General features: G+C 41.2%; 1 protein-coding gene across 2 annotated transcripts; it reads left to right on the top strand.

Annotated features, from left to right (window-relative positions):
• The first annotated feature begins 4,251 nt into the window (after positions 1-4,251).
• RP9 (RP9 pre-mRNA splicing factor) lies at positions 4,252-11,150 on the top strand. Of its 2 annotated transcripts, none has more exons than XM_066556377.1 (6): positions 4,252-4,481; positions 6,098-6,128; positions 6,896-7,025; positions 7,347-7,438; positions 8,871-8,932; positions 10,014-11,150. In XM_066556377.1, the coding sequence occupies exons 1-6, from the start codon at positions 4,279-4,281 to the stop codon at positions 10,231-10,233; spliced, it is 738 nt and encodes a 245-aa protein (XP_066412474.1). In that variant the 5' UTR covers positions 4,252-4,278; the 3' UTR covers positions 10,234-11,150. The 2 variants fall into 2 exon arrangements, with proteins under 2 accessions (XP_066412474.1, XP_066412465.1); XM_066556368.1 differs by having other exon boundaries at positions 8,820-8,932.
• The last annotated feature ends 1,658 nt before the right edge of the window (positions 11,151-12,808 follow it).

Here is a 12,808-nt window from a genome sequence, read left to right as displayed (position 1 = left end):
TTTGGATCAAGCTGGAATTACAGTTCCATGACACCAGTTGTAAGACAAAATTTCCCCAAAAAATTAACTTCTTGAAATGTCTGAAGCACTGCATTCATATAAAGGAAAAGAAACCCAATCCACAGCTTTAAATAAATACCCTTCTAAGTACCAGGAACCAGACCCTCAGTTAATATAAACCCTTTAAATAGAATGGATTTAAGCAATTTACAGATACTGAATGCCTTTGCTTCAGAATAAATAGAAAGAAAAGTAACTTTTTTTTTTTTTCTATTCCCTTCTTTTCACAATTCATTTTGTTTGGATCTCTCCTAAGGACTGATATGAAAGCAATTGCCTTCTTGGGTAAGTGTGCAACACAGGAATCCAGGGTTTCTTCTCAGCAAAGGAGGAAAAAAAGAAATTTTGGAGCTACCTACAGCTTTAAATAATCTCCTCTCACTAAAAAAAGCCTGACCTTGGTACTTCTAAGACTGGTAATAAAGTGATAAAGTTAATTTCCAAGACAGATGAGAAAATGCACTGAAAATTATTTGTACCAAACTGAAGAAGACATTTAAACCACTGTGTCTGGGCAGGTTTATGTATCTATTGGATTTTAACTCCTGTGCTCCCCATTAAGTTACTGCAGTAAAGATGACATGCAAAAGTCCTGATCTGATCAGAAATTACAGCCTGGCTGTCCAAGCCACTGGGACACAAGCCACACAGCCAAAATCCCATCCATTGATTTAACAGTAAGAAGGGGGTTCTATATATTATGATCTGTTTGTCTGCCTCCATTGGAACCCCTCACTTCTGTTGAGACCATGCATTTCATTCCTCAATTTGTGCCTCAATTAGATTATTCTGTCAAGGCTGAAGTCATTGAACCTGAGGCCATGTTAGCCAGGCCCTTACCTTCTCCAAACTGGCAGAAGTCTTCTTACTTCAGCCAAGTGAGGACAGTAAAAAGTATATGAAAGCAAGACTGGCAGGGTTTCTAGAGAACTCCTGTCTTCTTTGCTGTTGCACACACCTCTGCCACAGAATACCATTCATGAACTGGGAAACACTGCATCTTGGAATCATAATAGGTTTTCTGTCACTGTCCTATCACGCTGGAAAGCTGTTTCAGAGTCTGACTACTCTGTGGGTTTGAAAAAGTGAAGTAAAAAGGCACTTGAAAATAACAACATCAGCCTGAAAGGGGGGGGCAAAAAAACTCTATTATATCACTTCAGTTTGCTTCCAAGATAAAGTCTCTATTTAGTAGGCATCAGTCCAGCTCGTTCCTAACTATTGGTAATACTTAGTAACTATTGCCATTTCCCTAAACAGAGTGAAATTTTGATAATGTGTCTCACCTAAGTTCTTTCAGACATTTAAAATGTAATTGCAACACCCAAAAATATTTCTCCTACCTCACTTGTTGCTTGAAGATACGTGGCCATGTAAGGGAGTGATTGCAATTTGACATGTTCCCACATGCTAGGAGTGTCACAGCAGCAAATCTCTTAGCCTCCAGCAAGCATCAAGTCATCTCCTTAACCTGTTTCACAGCGGATTATATTAAACCACATCACCTTGCATTTGGCTCATACACAGATATTTAACTCATATTAGCAAATATACTGATTTTGCCTCTAAGCCTTTAGACAAGAGGTCTATAATAGAGTTTTGCACCTCGAGTCATCTGCTGTGATCTGCCTTTTCAAGACATGCCAGCAATTCAGCCTGTTCTGAGTTTAGGCCCACGGAAAGTCTACTGCCAAAAGCACACTGCTAAGGAAAATACACAAGCTGTCTACAAACCCAAGGGGGGAATGAAAATGGTTTACTCAAAACTTATGCACCATCTTATGACATCTCAGCCGGATGGATAGGTTGGAGTTAGTTTATGTAGAGCAGGAGTTGGGTTTTTTTGATAAGTCTATCTGCAAGGTTATGTTGCTTTGCTGCTGAGTGTTGTTCTGGGAAAGAATGGCCACTGCATTCTTTCCAGGGCCAGTAAACCTACAAAATGTGGCACATTAAATAAAAATCTTCATCAATAGTGAATATTAGTGTCATGTCTTGCAAAAGCTAGGTTATTTTGTTTAAACATTAAAATAAGCACCTTTTGCCTTGAAAAGGACTGTGGCACTTAATTGGACAAAAATAGTTTCCTGGGATCTGAAGTTACAATGGCAGCCACTTAACTGAAAGCAAGTGAGAAAAATGACACATGAAGGTTCATCCCAGATAAGGTTTTACCAAGTAAAAGCTAAAGTAATATTAAAGTAGTGCTTGATTAACAATATTACATTGTCAGATCATGTGTAAGATTGCTTTTTGCCTTATAAAAGATAAGCATTCTCAGGACCATGCTTGTCTTACTGCACTTCAGAATCACAGGGTGCTGTAACAGCAATTACCATCCTTTGCCTTTGATGTGCACTTTTGAAGCACCACAATGTTCACAGTTAAAAACACCTTCAATTCCTGAACTTCTAAGATATATATTTTTTGCCTTTCACTCAGCTCTTAAGCAATTCCCAAAATCTCATGTGCCCTTGAATTTCAGCATGAAACAAAAGTAGAAAGTTAAACTTTGCCTTCCCAATACTGATCTACCTCTGCTGCTCATCCTCCAATAGAGAGACCACAGCCGAGGCAGGAAACTGCAAGGCTGGGAGTAGATTGGCCTCTCCATTGGTGCTCATACACTGAAGAGCAGGTTGCCCTTTGCTTGTCAGCTAGGTCCCACCACAGCAGCATGGCCCAAGCCAGACCTGCCTGGGTTTGCTTCCAAAATAAAGTCTCTGTTTAGAGATCTTTTGGCGTTAGAACCTTGCCCCGTAACCAACATGTACCTTCCAAAACAGCAACCTACCCCCTAAAAAACAAATAAAAGAAAGAAAAACCAAACCCAGCTCTGGGTTTTGGCTTGCATGCTGACCTTCTCCACCCTCCAGCCACACGTATTTTGGGCACTGGCAAGCATAGAATCATAGAACCATAGAATGGTTTGGGCTGGACAGGGCCTTTAAGATCATCTAGTTCCAACTCCCTTGCCACAGGCAGTGACACCTTTCACTACACCAGGTTGCTCAGTGCTCCATCCAGCCTGGCTTTGGGCACTACTAAGAATGGGGCATCCACAATTTCCCTGGGGAACCTGTTCCAGTACCTCGCCACCCTCACAGTAAAGAATGTCCAGTGAGCACCATGATGGGGCCCTCCTTGCATGCCCAGTCCCCTTCCCCAACCTCAGAGGCCCCTCAGTGGCATCCTTGGAGAGGGAAGCAACCCCCTCAGCCTTCCCTCCGCCCTGGAGACACCTGCTCCTTGACACCTCATAGCCAGCCTATGCCAATGTTCCTCCATGCGTATCCATACACCTGTCAGTCCTGGTGAAGAATCACAGAAGGCTTTGAGTTGGAAGGGACCTTAAAGATCACCTAGTTCCAACCTCCTTACAGGGGCAGGGACACCTTCCACTAGGCAACATTGCTCTGAGTCACACAAACCCGGCCTTGAAGACTGCCAGGGATGGGGCAGACACAATTTCTCTGGGCAACCTGTGCAAATGTCTCACTACCCTCACAGTGAAGAATTTCTTCCCATTAGCTAATCTTAATAAAACTTCCTCTGTTTCAGTTTTAATCCACTTGCCTTTGTCCTGTCACTACACACCCTTGTGTAAAGTTCCTCTCCAGCGTTCTTGTAGCTCCCTTCAGGTTCTGAAGGCCACAGTTAGGTCATCCCAGAGCCTCCTACAGGCTGAACAATCCCAATTCTCCAATCCTTTCCTCACACGAAAGGTGCTCCATCCCTCTCATCAGCTTGGTGGCCTCCTCTGAACTTGTTCCAGCGGTTTTATATCTGGGGACCCCAGAGCTGGATGCAGCACTGCAGGTGGGGTCTCACCGGACCGGAGTGCAGCCTCCTGCACGGCAGGAATAATTGAGACGTTGGGTGGGTCGGGGTTTTTCGTTGGTTGGTTGGTTGGTTTTGGTTTTGGGGTTTTTTGGGGATTTTTTTTGTTTTCTTTTTTTTTGGTTGCTTTTTTTAATATATCGGTGTTTGGAAGGCACAACACTCCGCACGTCACTCCGAACCCCCGGTAAGCTGCCGAGGTTGCCTGAAGCTACTGCGGCGAGGGAGCCCCGCGCCCGCCCGGCTCCGTGAGGGGCGGGGAGCCGGGGCTGCCGGCGCCGGAGGAAGTCGGAGCTCGGCCGGAAACCGGGATGCAGAGGGCGGGCAGGGGGCGTCGCCGGGGCCCCGCCGTCCGCCGCGGCTGTGGCCGCCGCGCCCATGGCCCAGCGGGCGCCCAGGGGGCCGGGGCAGGACGAGGAGGAGGGAGCGGAGGAGGAGGCGGCGGCGAGGGGCAGCCAGGCGCGGGCCAGGAGCCATGCGGAGCCCGCGGCGAGCGGCGGCAGGACCCAGGACCGGCATGAGAGGAAGCGGAAGAGGCAGGAGGCGCAGCAGCTGCAGAAGATCCAGCACTTGGAGTCTTTGTAAGGAGCGGAGGAGGGGAGGCTGCCCGCGGCTCCCGCCCCGGCCCTGCCCTGCCCTGAGCGCACCCCGCCGGCATTTGGGGCTCATTTCCAGTGCAGGGTTTGGGGTTTTTTGCGGGGGGTGGTGATTATTTCTCCCCTGTCCCTTTAGGGGTGAGCCGGCAGAAGGAGTTCGGGGCCACTTGCAGAGTTGCTTGGTGATTTATGAAGGGCTTGTTGGGGCACAGGCTCTCCCGGGTTCCTCCAAGTCTGACAGATGCAGCATAGGAGCAGAGGTTGTTCCACTAGAATGGACTAAAAAAAAAAAAAGAAATCGGGATAAAAAGGTGCTGTAAAGGTTTATGTTTTTTCACCGAAAAGGAATTATGGTTTTAACGGAATAAAAAGGTCAGAAGGTATACAAGAACATGATTTTGGTTTTTTTCTTTTCCACGTGCAACTGAAAATCAGTTTGTTATTAAATGCGCCAAAAAGCACTCCAAAGTTATTGTTATAAAGATGGGATGAACACAGTTTAACCACCCTGCTGTTCTGATTGTATTAGTATGATTGTGCCTAGCAATCCTATAGGTATGTAGGGGTGTCTGTGTGTGCACAGCTAAACCGATGAAATATTGCCTATGCCATCAAACTTATGGCCTAAAATTATGCACAGCCGGTACAAACATTTTGTGTCCTGCTGAGTTAATATGTGGATAATGTCTGGAGAGTCCTGTTGAAAAGAGTCTGCCATAAAGCAGAAGATTTTGGGACTCTGGGTTTGCACAGTGCTGTTCTTCTTGTTTCATTGGAAAACAACCCCAAAAAAAATCTCAGTTCTCTTCTAAGATCACTCTACACTAAGGCAGCAGATTACAGAAAATAGCGTATCTGTTTAAATACAGATGGGATTTGAGGGGGGAAAATACCCAGTACAAATTCAGTTATACAGACATGCATCTTTCTAAGTAATGTGTATTCTTTACCTCCAGGACCATTTTGTAAAATGCCTTGGCATTTAACTCCTTAGCACATGCATTATCTCAGTTGCTGTGTGCTCTATGGAGTGCCTGTTTGCTACTTGGATTTTAGCAAATGTTTTATCTACTGTTGACTCCAAAGAAATGCTGCAGAAAATATGGTACTTTGGTCAGTAGGGCTCTGTCTTTAGGTTTAATGCAGAGAAGATGATGAAATTTTTATGTATTAGGTTTGGCTGGCAAAGCTAGATGTAAGGAACTGTCTGACTTGACAGTTTCAGCTGGCTATGTCTGTGATTCAGCAGTGCTGGAGTAAAGAAGTTTGGAGACCTTGGGGAGGGGTGCAGCAAAAAAAGAGAGTTATGCATGTATGGTATTGAAGCTAGATCAAATGTACCACATATGCCCAGGAAGTAGTTGCGCTCCCACAAGAATATGAATCTGAAGGATGTTAGACATGTGTACTAATATGATAAATCTGTCTCTCAGCTTGCTGTATCCATGCTCTGCTCTAGTTCTTAGTAATAAGTTATAGGGTAAAATTTTAGGAAAAATATGAGCTGAAGGCTTTAACTCAATACCACTGAAAAAATGTATTTTTTCAATTTATTTGTCTGTGCTAAGCTGCAGAGTAACAATATCTCTATTGCTTTTCAGCTATGAGAAACCTCCCCCTGGGCTAATTAAGGTTGGTAAAAAGCAGTCATTTTCTAGGATTATGAGGGATTTTCACAAAACGTGTTCTTTAGGTGTTTAAGTGTCTGTGATACCTATATAAATTACATCAAGAAGTAAGTGCTTCCCAGGAAAAACTCAGAGAATCATTACAAGCTGACCACTTTGTCTTGGTGATCCAGAAGGGAATGCCCAGGATCAGATAGAAGGAGACCAGGTCTTTCATCATCATCTCTTAGCATACTTCATTCAGTATTTAATAGTGTGGATAGAGGGGAGCCATTTATGGAAAGCAGATTTTTGGTTTGAATGACATCTTTTCAGGATTCTTCTCTATTTTCTTAGGCCAATACAATTCTTTCATCATGATCATTACTTTTGCCAAATTTATATACCTAAGCCATGAAGTAGTGTTTTTAAACTAAAAAATAACTGCTCCGTGTTGTAAAGGCTTCCTCATAATTGTTATGTCTTTCTAGCAGGAAGAGGATAACAAAGTCTCTGCTTTGTGTTAAGTTTTCATTTCTATTATTTATTCAAATAAATGGATGAGAAGGATTGAAATTCCTGTACAGCAAAGTTCTGGCTGCAAAATTCAAGGGTGAGAAAAAAAGAAAGGGTCAAGTATTTTCAATCTTTTGTGTGTTACTAGGAAAAAAGATAATGGGGGAAATATGTTTCCTATAAAGTGAAGGTCTGTACACTTGCAGTATTAATTCTAGCAAAGTTAAAAAAAGGAAGTTATTTTATTGTCCTTATCTTTCTGCTTTTTTTTCATAGGAGAATGAAACAAAACCAGAAGACTGCATACCTGATGTACCAGGCAATGAAAGTGCACGAGAATTCCTGGCACATGCCCCAACCAAAGGGCTTTGGATGCCTTTGGGAAAAGAAGTCAAAGTTATGCAGTGTAAGGCTGAAAATATTCCAGATGTCATTAGACCATCATATACCATCCATTTACACTGTGGGAGGGCAGAATGTCTGGTGGACAGATGATGAAGTCCAGGTAGATTCACATCATATTGATAGAAAAGCATACAGTAGCTTGAAGGCTGTAATAGCCTAGTATTTTATGGATGTTACATTTATCAACATAGTGGTTGTATTTCTCTGTTTCTTCCAACAGATTGAAAATATTTTGTAGAAATGTGGTTTTGGCTTCTTTATGCTTCTTCTTCTTCTGATCTGTCTCAGAGGTGCAATTCACTGCTGCTTTTTTTTTTTTAAGGTTGGAGATGTAAACGTTATGGACACAGAACAGGAGATAAGGAATGCCCATTCTTTATTAAAGGCAATCAGAAGTTGGAACAATTTAGAGTAGTGAGTACCAATATTGTAGTATTACTGCTTGTATTTTTTAGTACTGATAATGCATAATCTTGCAACTGAAGATAAGCCTGTTAGATGATGCCTTATTAAGGACTTTTTCTCTGTCTCTAGTATAGCATAGATGCCGAAAATCTCCTAATACAGAAAAAGCTACAGGTGTGGTTGGATGTTTGACTACTTTGCAGAAAATCTACTCTTCAAGAGGAAAATTAATAATTTTTACGTATAAATTGGAAATCTTCAAGAACCTGTTTCAACCATTATTTTTCTTTTCGTGATTAAAATGTCAACATAACAAAAAATGTTTAGTCGTGCTTGAGCTGCCCACATTACAGCTGCTTCAAGCCTTCTGCTCTCACTGTGAACAACCACATCATGAATGCTGTTGTCTAGGTCTGTTATCCAGTCATTGTCTACAAATCTGATCTCTTGCTGCATGAAGCTACATCTCAGTTCTGCAGATTCTTCCTGTGTGATCTCTTTAACAATTTCTGTTGCTCTGCATCATTGACCTATATTTCAAGCTGTCATCACATCATGTCTTATGTTCTCATTTCTGTCCTTGAAAAATGTAATCTTGGCTTAGTCTGTCCAAGTTCTGGATTGTTACTGATTGTATGCAACTGCAAAGAGTATTATTAGCTCTTTCCAATGACCAGACTGCCTCTAGTCTTCATTTTCCCTCGGGCTTCTTTGTTGCATCAAACTGTTGTTGTATGTCCAAGGCCCTTCATGGTGCATTCCCAACATCTTTCATTTGCTCCTGAAATTTCAGTTCCCACCTCTGGTCAGCATCGGCCATCTCTCCTCTCTGTTGGACTTGTTTGCTTAATCTTCCAACAGAAATGACTACCCCACCTTTTTTTCTGCATTCTTGCATGGCATGAACCCACCTTAAATGTCTGCAAAGTTTATTTGCTGTCTTCCTTCACAGCTATCTTTTGCTGCAATGCACACTTAATTTGATTTTAGAACCAGTAATTTTAGTGCATAGCATGATGGAACAACTTCAGCTTCACTATCCATAGCTTATATTCCTTACTCCTGTATTCCTGTTTGTTTATATCCAGATTTTTAAAATGTACTGTAAGGGTACAGATCATTATTTTGAACTTGAGTATTCTATCTAAGTCTAGCTATTCCCACAGATTATGTATGGGATTCTCATAGTTGGCTGTGATTGAAGAGGTAGGGACATGCATACCTAAGGAAGGTACCCTTCTTTGGAGATGTAGCTAGAAAACCTTTCCCTAAAGCAAATACAGGAAAAGTTCAGGTGAGCAGTGCTGACAGTGAATTAAGAGCTTGCTAAGCATATTCCGTCTTTTGATAAAAGCCTCTCACATTTGGTTGCTTTGGTTTATTTTTTTAGGAGATAAAACCATTGGTGATAACATTGCATTTCCTGTTTTCCATTTTAAAGGCACATGAAGATCCAATGTATGATATAATAAGGGAAAATAAGCGTCATGAAAAAGAAAAGAGGTGAGTGTATCTGTAGTAAACAGCATTTTCAATTTAGTTTTTATTTTGGTAATGTGGCACTAATGTATAGGTGACCTTTTTATAGGAGCTTATTTTTAGTTCAGAAGGTTTTTTTAATGGCAGTTTCTTTATGTTGATAGACTAATGCATTTCTACTTTCTAAATAATCACTCTTTTGTACTTCCAATCACTTCAATTCTTCAGCTTTTGTATTCTCCCCAAAACAAAGTTTAAAGAGCAGTTGTAAGCATTTATGCCATGATATTCAGGTACTTAGGTGTGGTTTTGGTTTAGGCCTGAAAAAAGAGTTTGATTTTTTTCTTTCACTGACTTCACTGAGGTGTTTTCTAAAATGTGGTTTGTCAGAATGTTTTCAGTAGAAATGAAGTGGGGGTTTAGAAAGCTAGTTCTAGGCAACTGATATTGCTACTTTTGTGAGGTCATTATTTAGTGCATAAAGTGGCAGTTTTTGCTGCTTTCTTGCTTGAACTGCTTCAGTGGGATAACTGAACAAACTATAGGTAGCCCATAGAGCAGCACTCTTGGAGAGGAATCCTTGAAGAGGATACAGAAGACAACAATAAAATAAGCAAATACTTTGTCCCTAGTCCTTGAGAATTCAAAAGAACAGTGCCTTTCAAAAATACTTCTGCATCCAGAGTAGAGCCTGCTCTGTCAGCTTCACTGCCATCCTCTCTGTATCAGCAGGACAATGAATGTCATAATATCCTAATCCCAATATGCCTCTGTAGGGATAAGCATAGAACTTCTTACCGCCAGGTGGGCTGGTGTTAGCTATTGCCTTATTTTTTTGCACACATAAATAAGCTAATAAGCTAGTCTGCCTTTCCTATCCAATGGGATGGAAAGTCCCTGAAAGCAGAACATCTGCTTGTCTCAAAGGAGTTGCTTTTATCAGTCCATGATATTATCTGTAATGAGAGCGTAATTAAGCCAAAGAGGAAGCGTTCCCCTGCCCTTTGCATGCAGCTCAACCATTCCTCAAGCCAGGAAGGAAGGATGAAAGCTAGGGGGGAAAGACAAGCTAGAAAGGATTCTCATTCACGTATTTTAAACTCAGGATACAGCAACTGAAGCAGCTCCTGGAGGACTCTACCTCAGAATCTGATAGCAGTGATGACAGTGATGACGATGATGAAGATGGCAGCAGCTCCACTTCCTCAGAACATAAACACAAGAAGAAAAAGAGAAAAAAGGAAAAGAAAAAGAAAGAAAAGAAGAAGAAGAAAAAGAGGAAGCATAAATCATCCAAATCTAATGACAAGTCAGAATCTGACTGACAGCAGTCGCCTGCTGCATGCTCATTGACCTCTCTACTTGTGAACTGTGAGGAAAGATCCAAAGAATGAGGAGGAAAACACCAGAAAGGGCTTTATTAAACTTGAAACATACATGTGTATGCATACAGCATCCTACACTGGCATCCTCTTCTGCCCCTCTGCAGCCAGAAAGAAGAAAGCTGCATTGAACCATATCTTTGTTCTGTAAATCCCATGCTGAGACTCATCCAGCTTGGTCAGATGGGGCCTCTGCATTGCTGCCTGTGACCAGCAGCAGAAAGCAGCAACCACAAGGGATCACTGACAAACCTGTAGCATTAGCAGACTGTCTGTTGAAGTGTCTTTACTCCATGAAGTTGTTTATCATATACAAAGCCTCATTGTACCAGGACTGCAGTTTGCACCATGCAGAGCACTGAGAGTTCCCTTCCAGTGCTTGTAATGAGCAGGTTGTACTGTATTTTCTTCTGCGCATACATGCTGAACTTCTGTGTACTTATCCTAAAATTGGCAGCTAGGGAAATAAAAGAGTTCTGCTGCAGGGGAAAAAAGGTAATCAAGGGGATTTATTCATGACAAAATTGCAGCATCATTAAGACTTGATTTTTTTTTTTGTGTGTGTGTAACAAAATCTCAACATCACCATCATTAATACAACAGTTCTGAAACACCTGAAGTGAAATATCTACAGTGTCTAAACCACAGAAGTGGGAGCCAAGTGTAATGATGTTAAATGTTCAACTTAACTGAAAAGAGGTAGTAGCTTTAGTTATTTTAAAAGGAGGGTTCCACATAAGAAATTTAAAAGATTAATTTCTGCATATTCTGCAGTATCAGTTGTTTTGATACAAGCTGAGGGAGGTTTCTTTTTTAAAAGGCTTGGGGGTAATAAATTCCCACTTTTTTTGTTTACTGGATTTGATGAGGTAACATTTTTTTGAATCATACCACAAGAATATAAATGTGTCAGCTCTCAAAATGGTTTTCAACTATATGCATGAAACCACAATAATAGTAAAGAATTTGTAAGCAGGAAGAAGAGAACATTTTGTGTACTTAGGAGACCTCACATACTGACCACACTTAAATAATCCTGCAGACTCAACCAGGAAGATGGAGATAGCTATAAACAGCATTACAGTAACCAACTCTCTTTGAAGCCTCAAGGTACATTAGTACAGAGCTGTGAATTGAGGAACTAGATGATGGATATTGGTACTGTGCAGAAGGAAAGAGAAAACTGGATTTGCTTTGAAAGAACTTCTATGGAATTTAGTCTCTGTGGGTATGCTAAGATTGAAAAAAACCCCCACATGATACAGCTCTAATACAGTAGAGTGAACATTAACAGTGCAATCAAGGAGTCATAGACCACAATGCAGCTAAGATTGTTTTATTTTCTTCAACGCTTTGGAAGAGAGGACAAGGGAAAGTATAAATTAAAATGTTTTTTCTCCCTCCTACATTTCTTAGAGTGGTTTAGAAAAAATAACCCCCCATTCCTTACCAGTCATTCACAATATGTTCTGAGGAAAAACAAGATAAGCAAGGCCTGCTTACAAGAAGTTTCTGTATCATATTCCCAGACCTTGAAGGTAGAGTTGTATTTTGTCTTGTATTTAGCAAATCTCCCTGTGATGGGATTTACTGGTGACTCATGGTAGTTCCCTATATCAGCAGCATTATCAAATTCTAAGGGCCTTGTTCTTTCACCAGAAAAAGATTTAACAGCTGAAATAGCATAGGGAGATCTATAATGGACTGATTCTCTTGGCCAGGTTGGACAGGGCTCTGGGCAACCTGGTCTAGTGGGAGGTGGCCCTGTGTATGGCAGGGGGTTGAAACTAGATGATCTTTACAGCCCCTTCCAACCCAAACCATTCTAGAATTCTTGTATTGCCACACTTAGGGCTGAGATTAATGCATTTATAGATTATTAAACAGATGGTGGAAGCTTGATATTGACCTGATTCATTCCAAGAAAACTCTTACTCAGGCTTGTCTAGAGCAGGGTTAACTTAAGAACTCTTCAGTTGCTTCAGCTTTTGTCATTTAAGATTGTTCTGAAGCTCGGTTTAATATAAACAAATTCAGTTTTTCCTTTGCAATCCCCTTCCTTGTTAATGGAACTCTCTCTTTGTATCAGTCAGGGTTTATTATTTTAACAATTAAGAAAAATACATTAGGAGACCATTTCTAACTTGTATCAAATCTAATTTAAATGTTTGAGATGCCAAATAATTTTTCTATGCCTGACTAAAGGCATAGCATCTTTCCAGTCAGGGTTTATAGAACACACCCCCACAGTAGAGCAGTGCAAACTCTGCTGTTACTTCTGTTACTTCACTGAAATGCTCTCTCACCCTCTACTGCTGAGAGTACCTATGCTGCAGGTACTTAGAATCATGGGTTAGATTTTAGTGTTTAGTGGCCTTGGATAGATTTTCTTTTATATCCACGCACTGGTTATAAACTTTGCCATTTTCCTTAGCAATCAATTCATCTTCACTATTTATTACTCTGTAGCAAGTGGCTTTCCCACTGCTTTGTATTAGTTTAATTTCACACACCTTTA

This window comes from Molothrus aeneus, chromosome 1, assembly GCF_037042795.1.
Source record: "Molothrus aeneus isolate 106 chromosome 1, BPBGC_Maene_1.0, whole genome shotgun sequence".
Taxonomy (NCBI): domain Eukaryota; kingdom Metazoa; phylum Chordata; class Aves; order Passeriformes; family Icteridae; genus Molothrus; species Molothrus aeneus.
The sequence above is the reverse complement of the archived record's forward strand: the minus strand, read 5'-3'. Positions and strand labels throughout refer to the sequence as shown.

Coding starts and splice junctions, on each gene's coding strand:
- RP9 (XM_066556368.1), top strand. CDS start 4,279: ATGGCCCAGCGGGCGCCCAGGGGGCCGGGGCAGGACGAGGAGGAGGGA. Junction 6,129..6,895: donor CTCCCCCTGGGCTAATTAAG/GTTGGTAAAAAG, acceptor TTTTTTTCATAG/GAGAATGAAACAAAACCAGA. Junction 7,439..8,819: donor AGTTGGAACAATTTAGAGTA/GTGAGTACCAAT, acceptor TTATTTTTTTAG/GAGATAAAACCATTGGTGAT.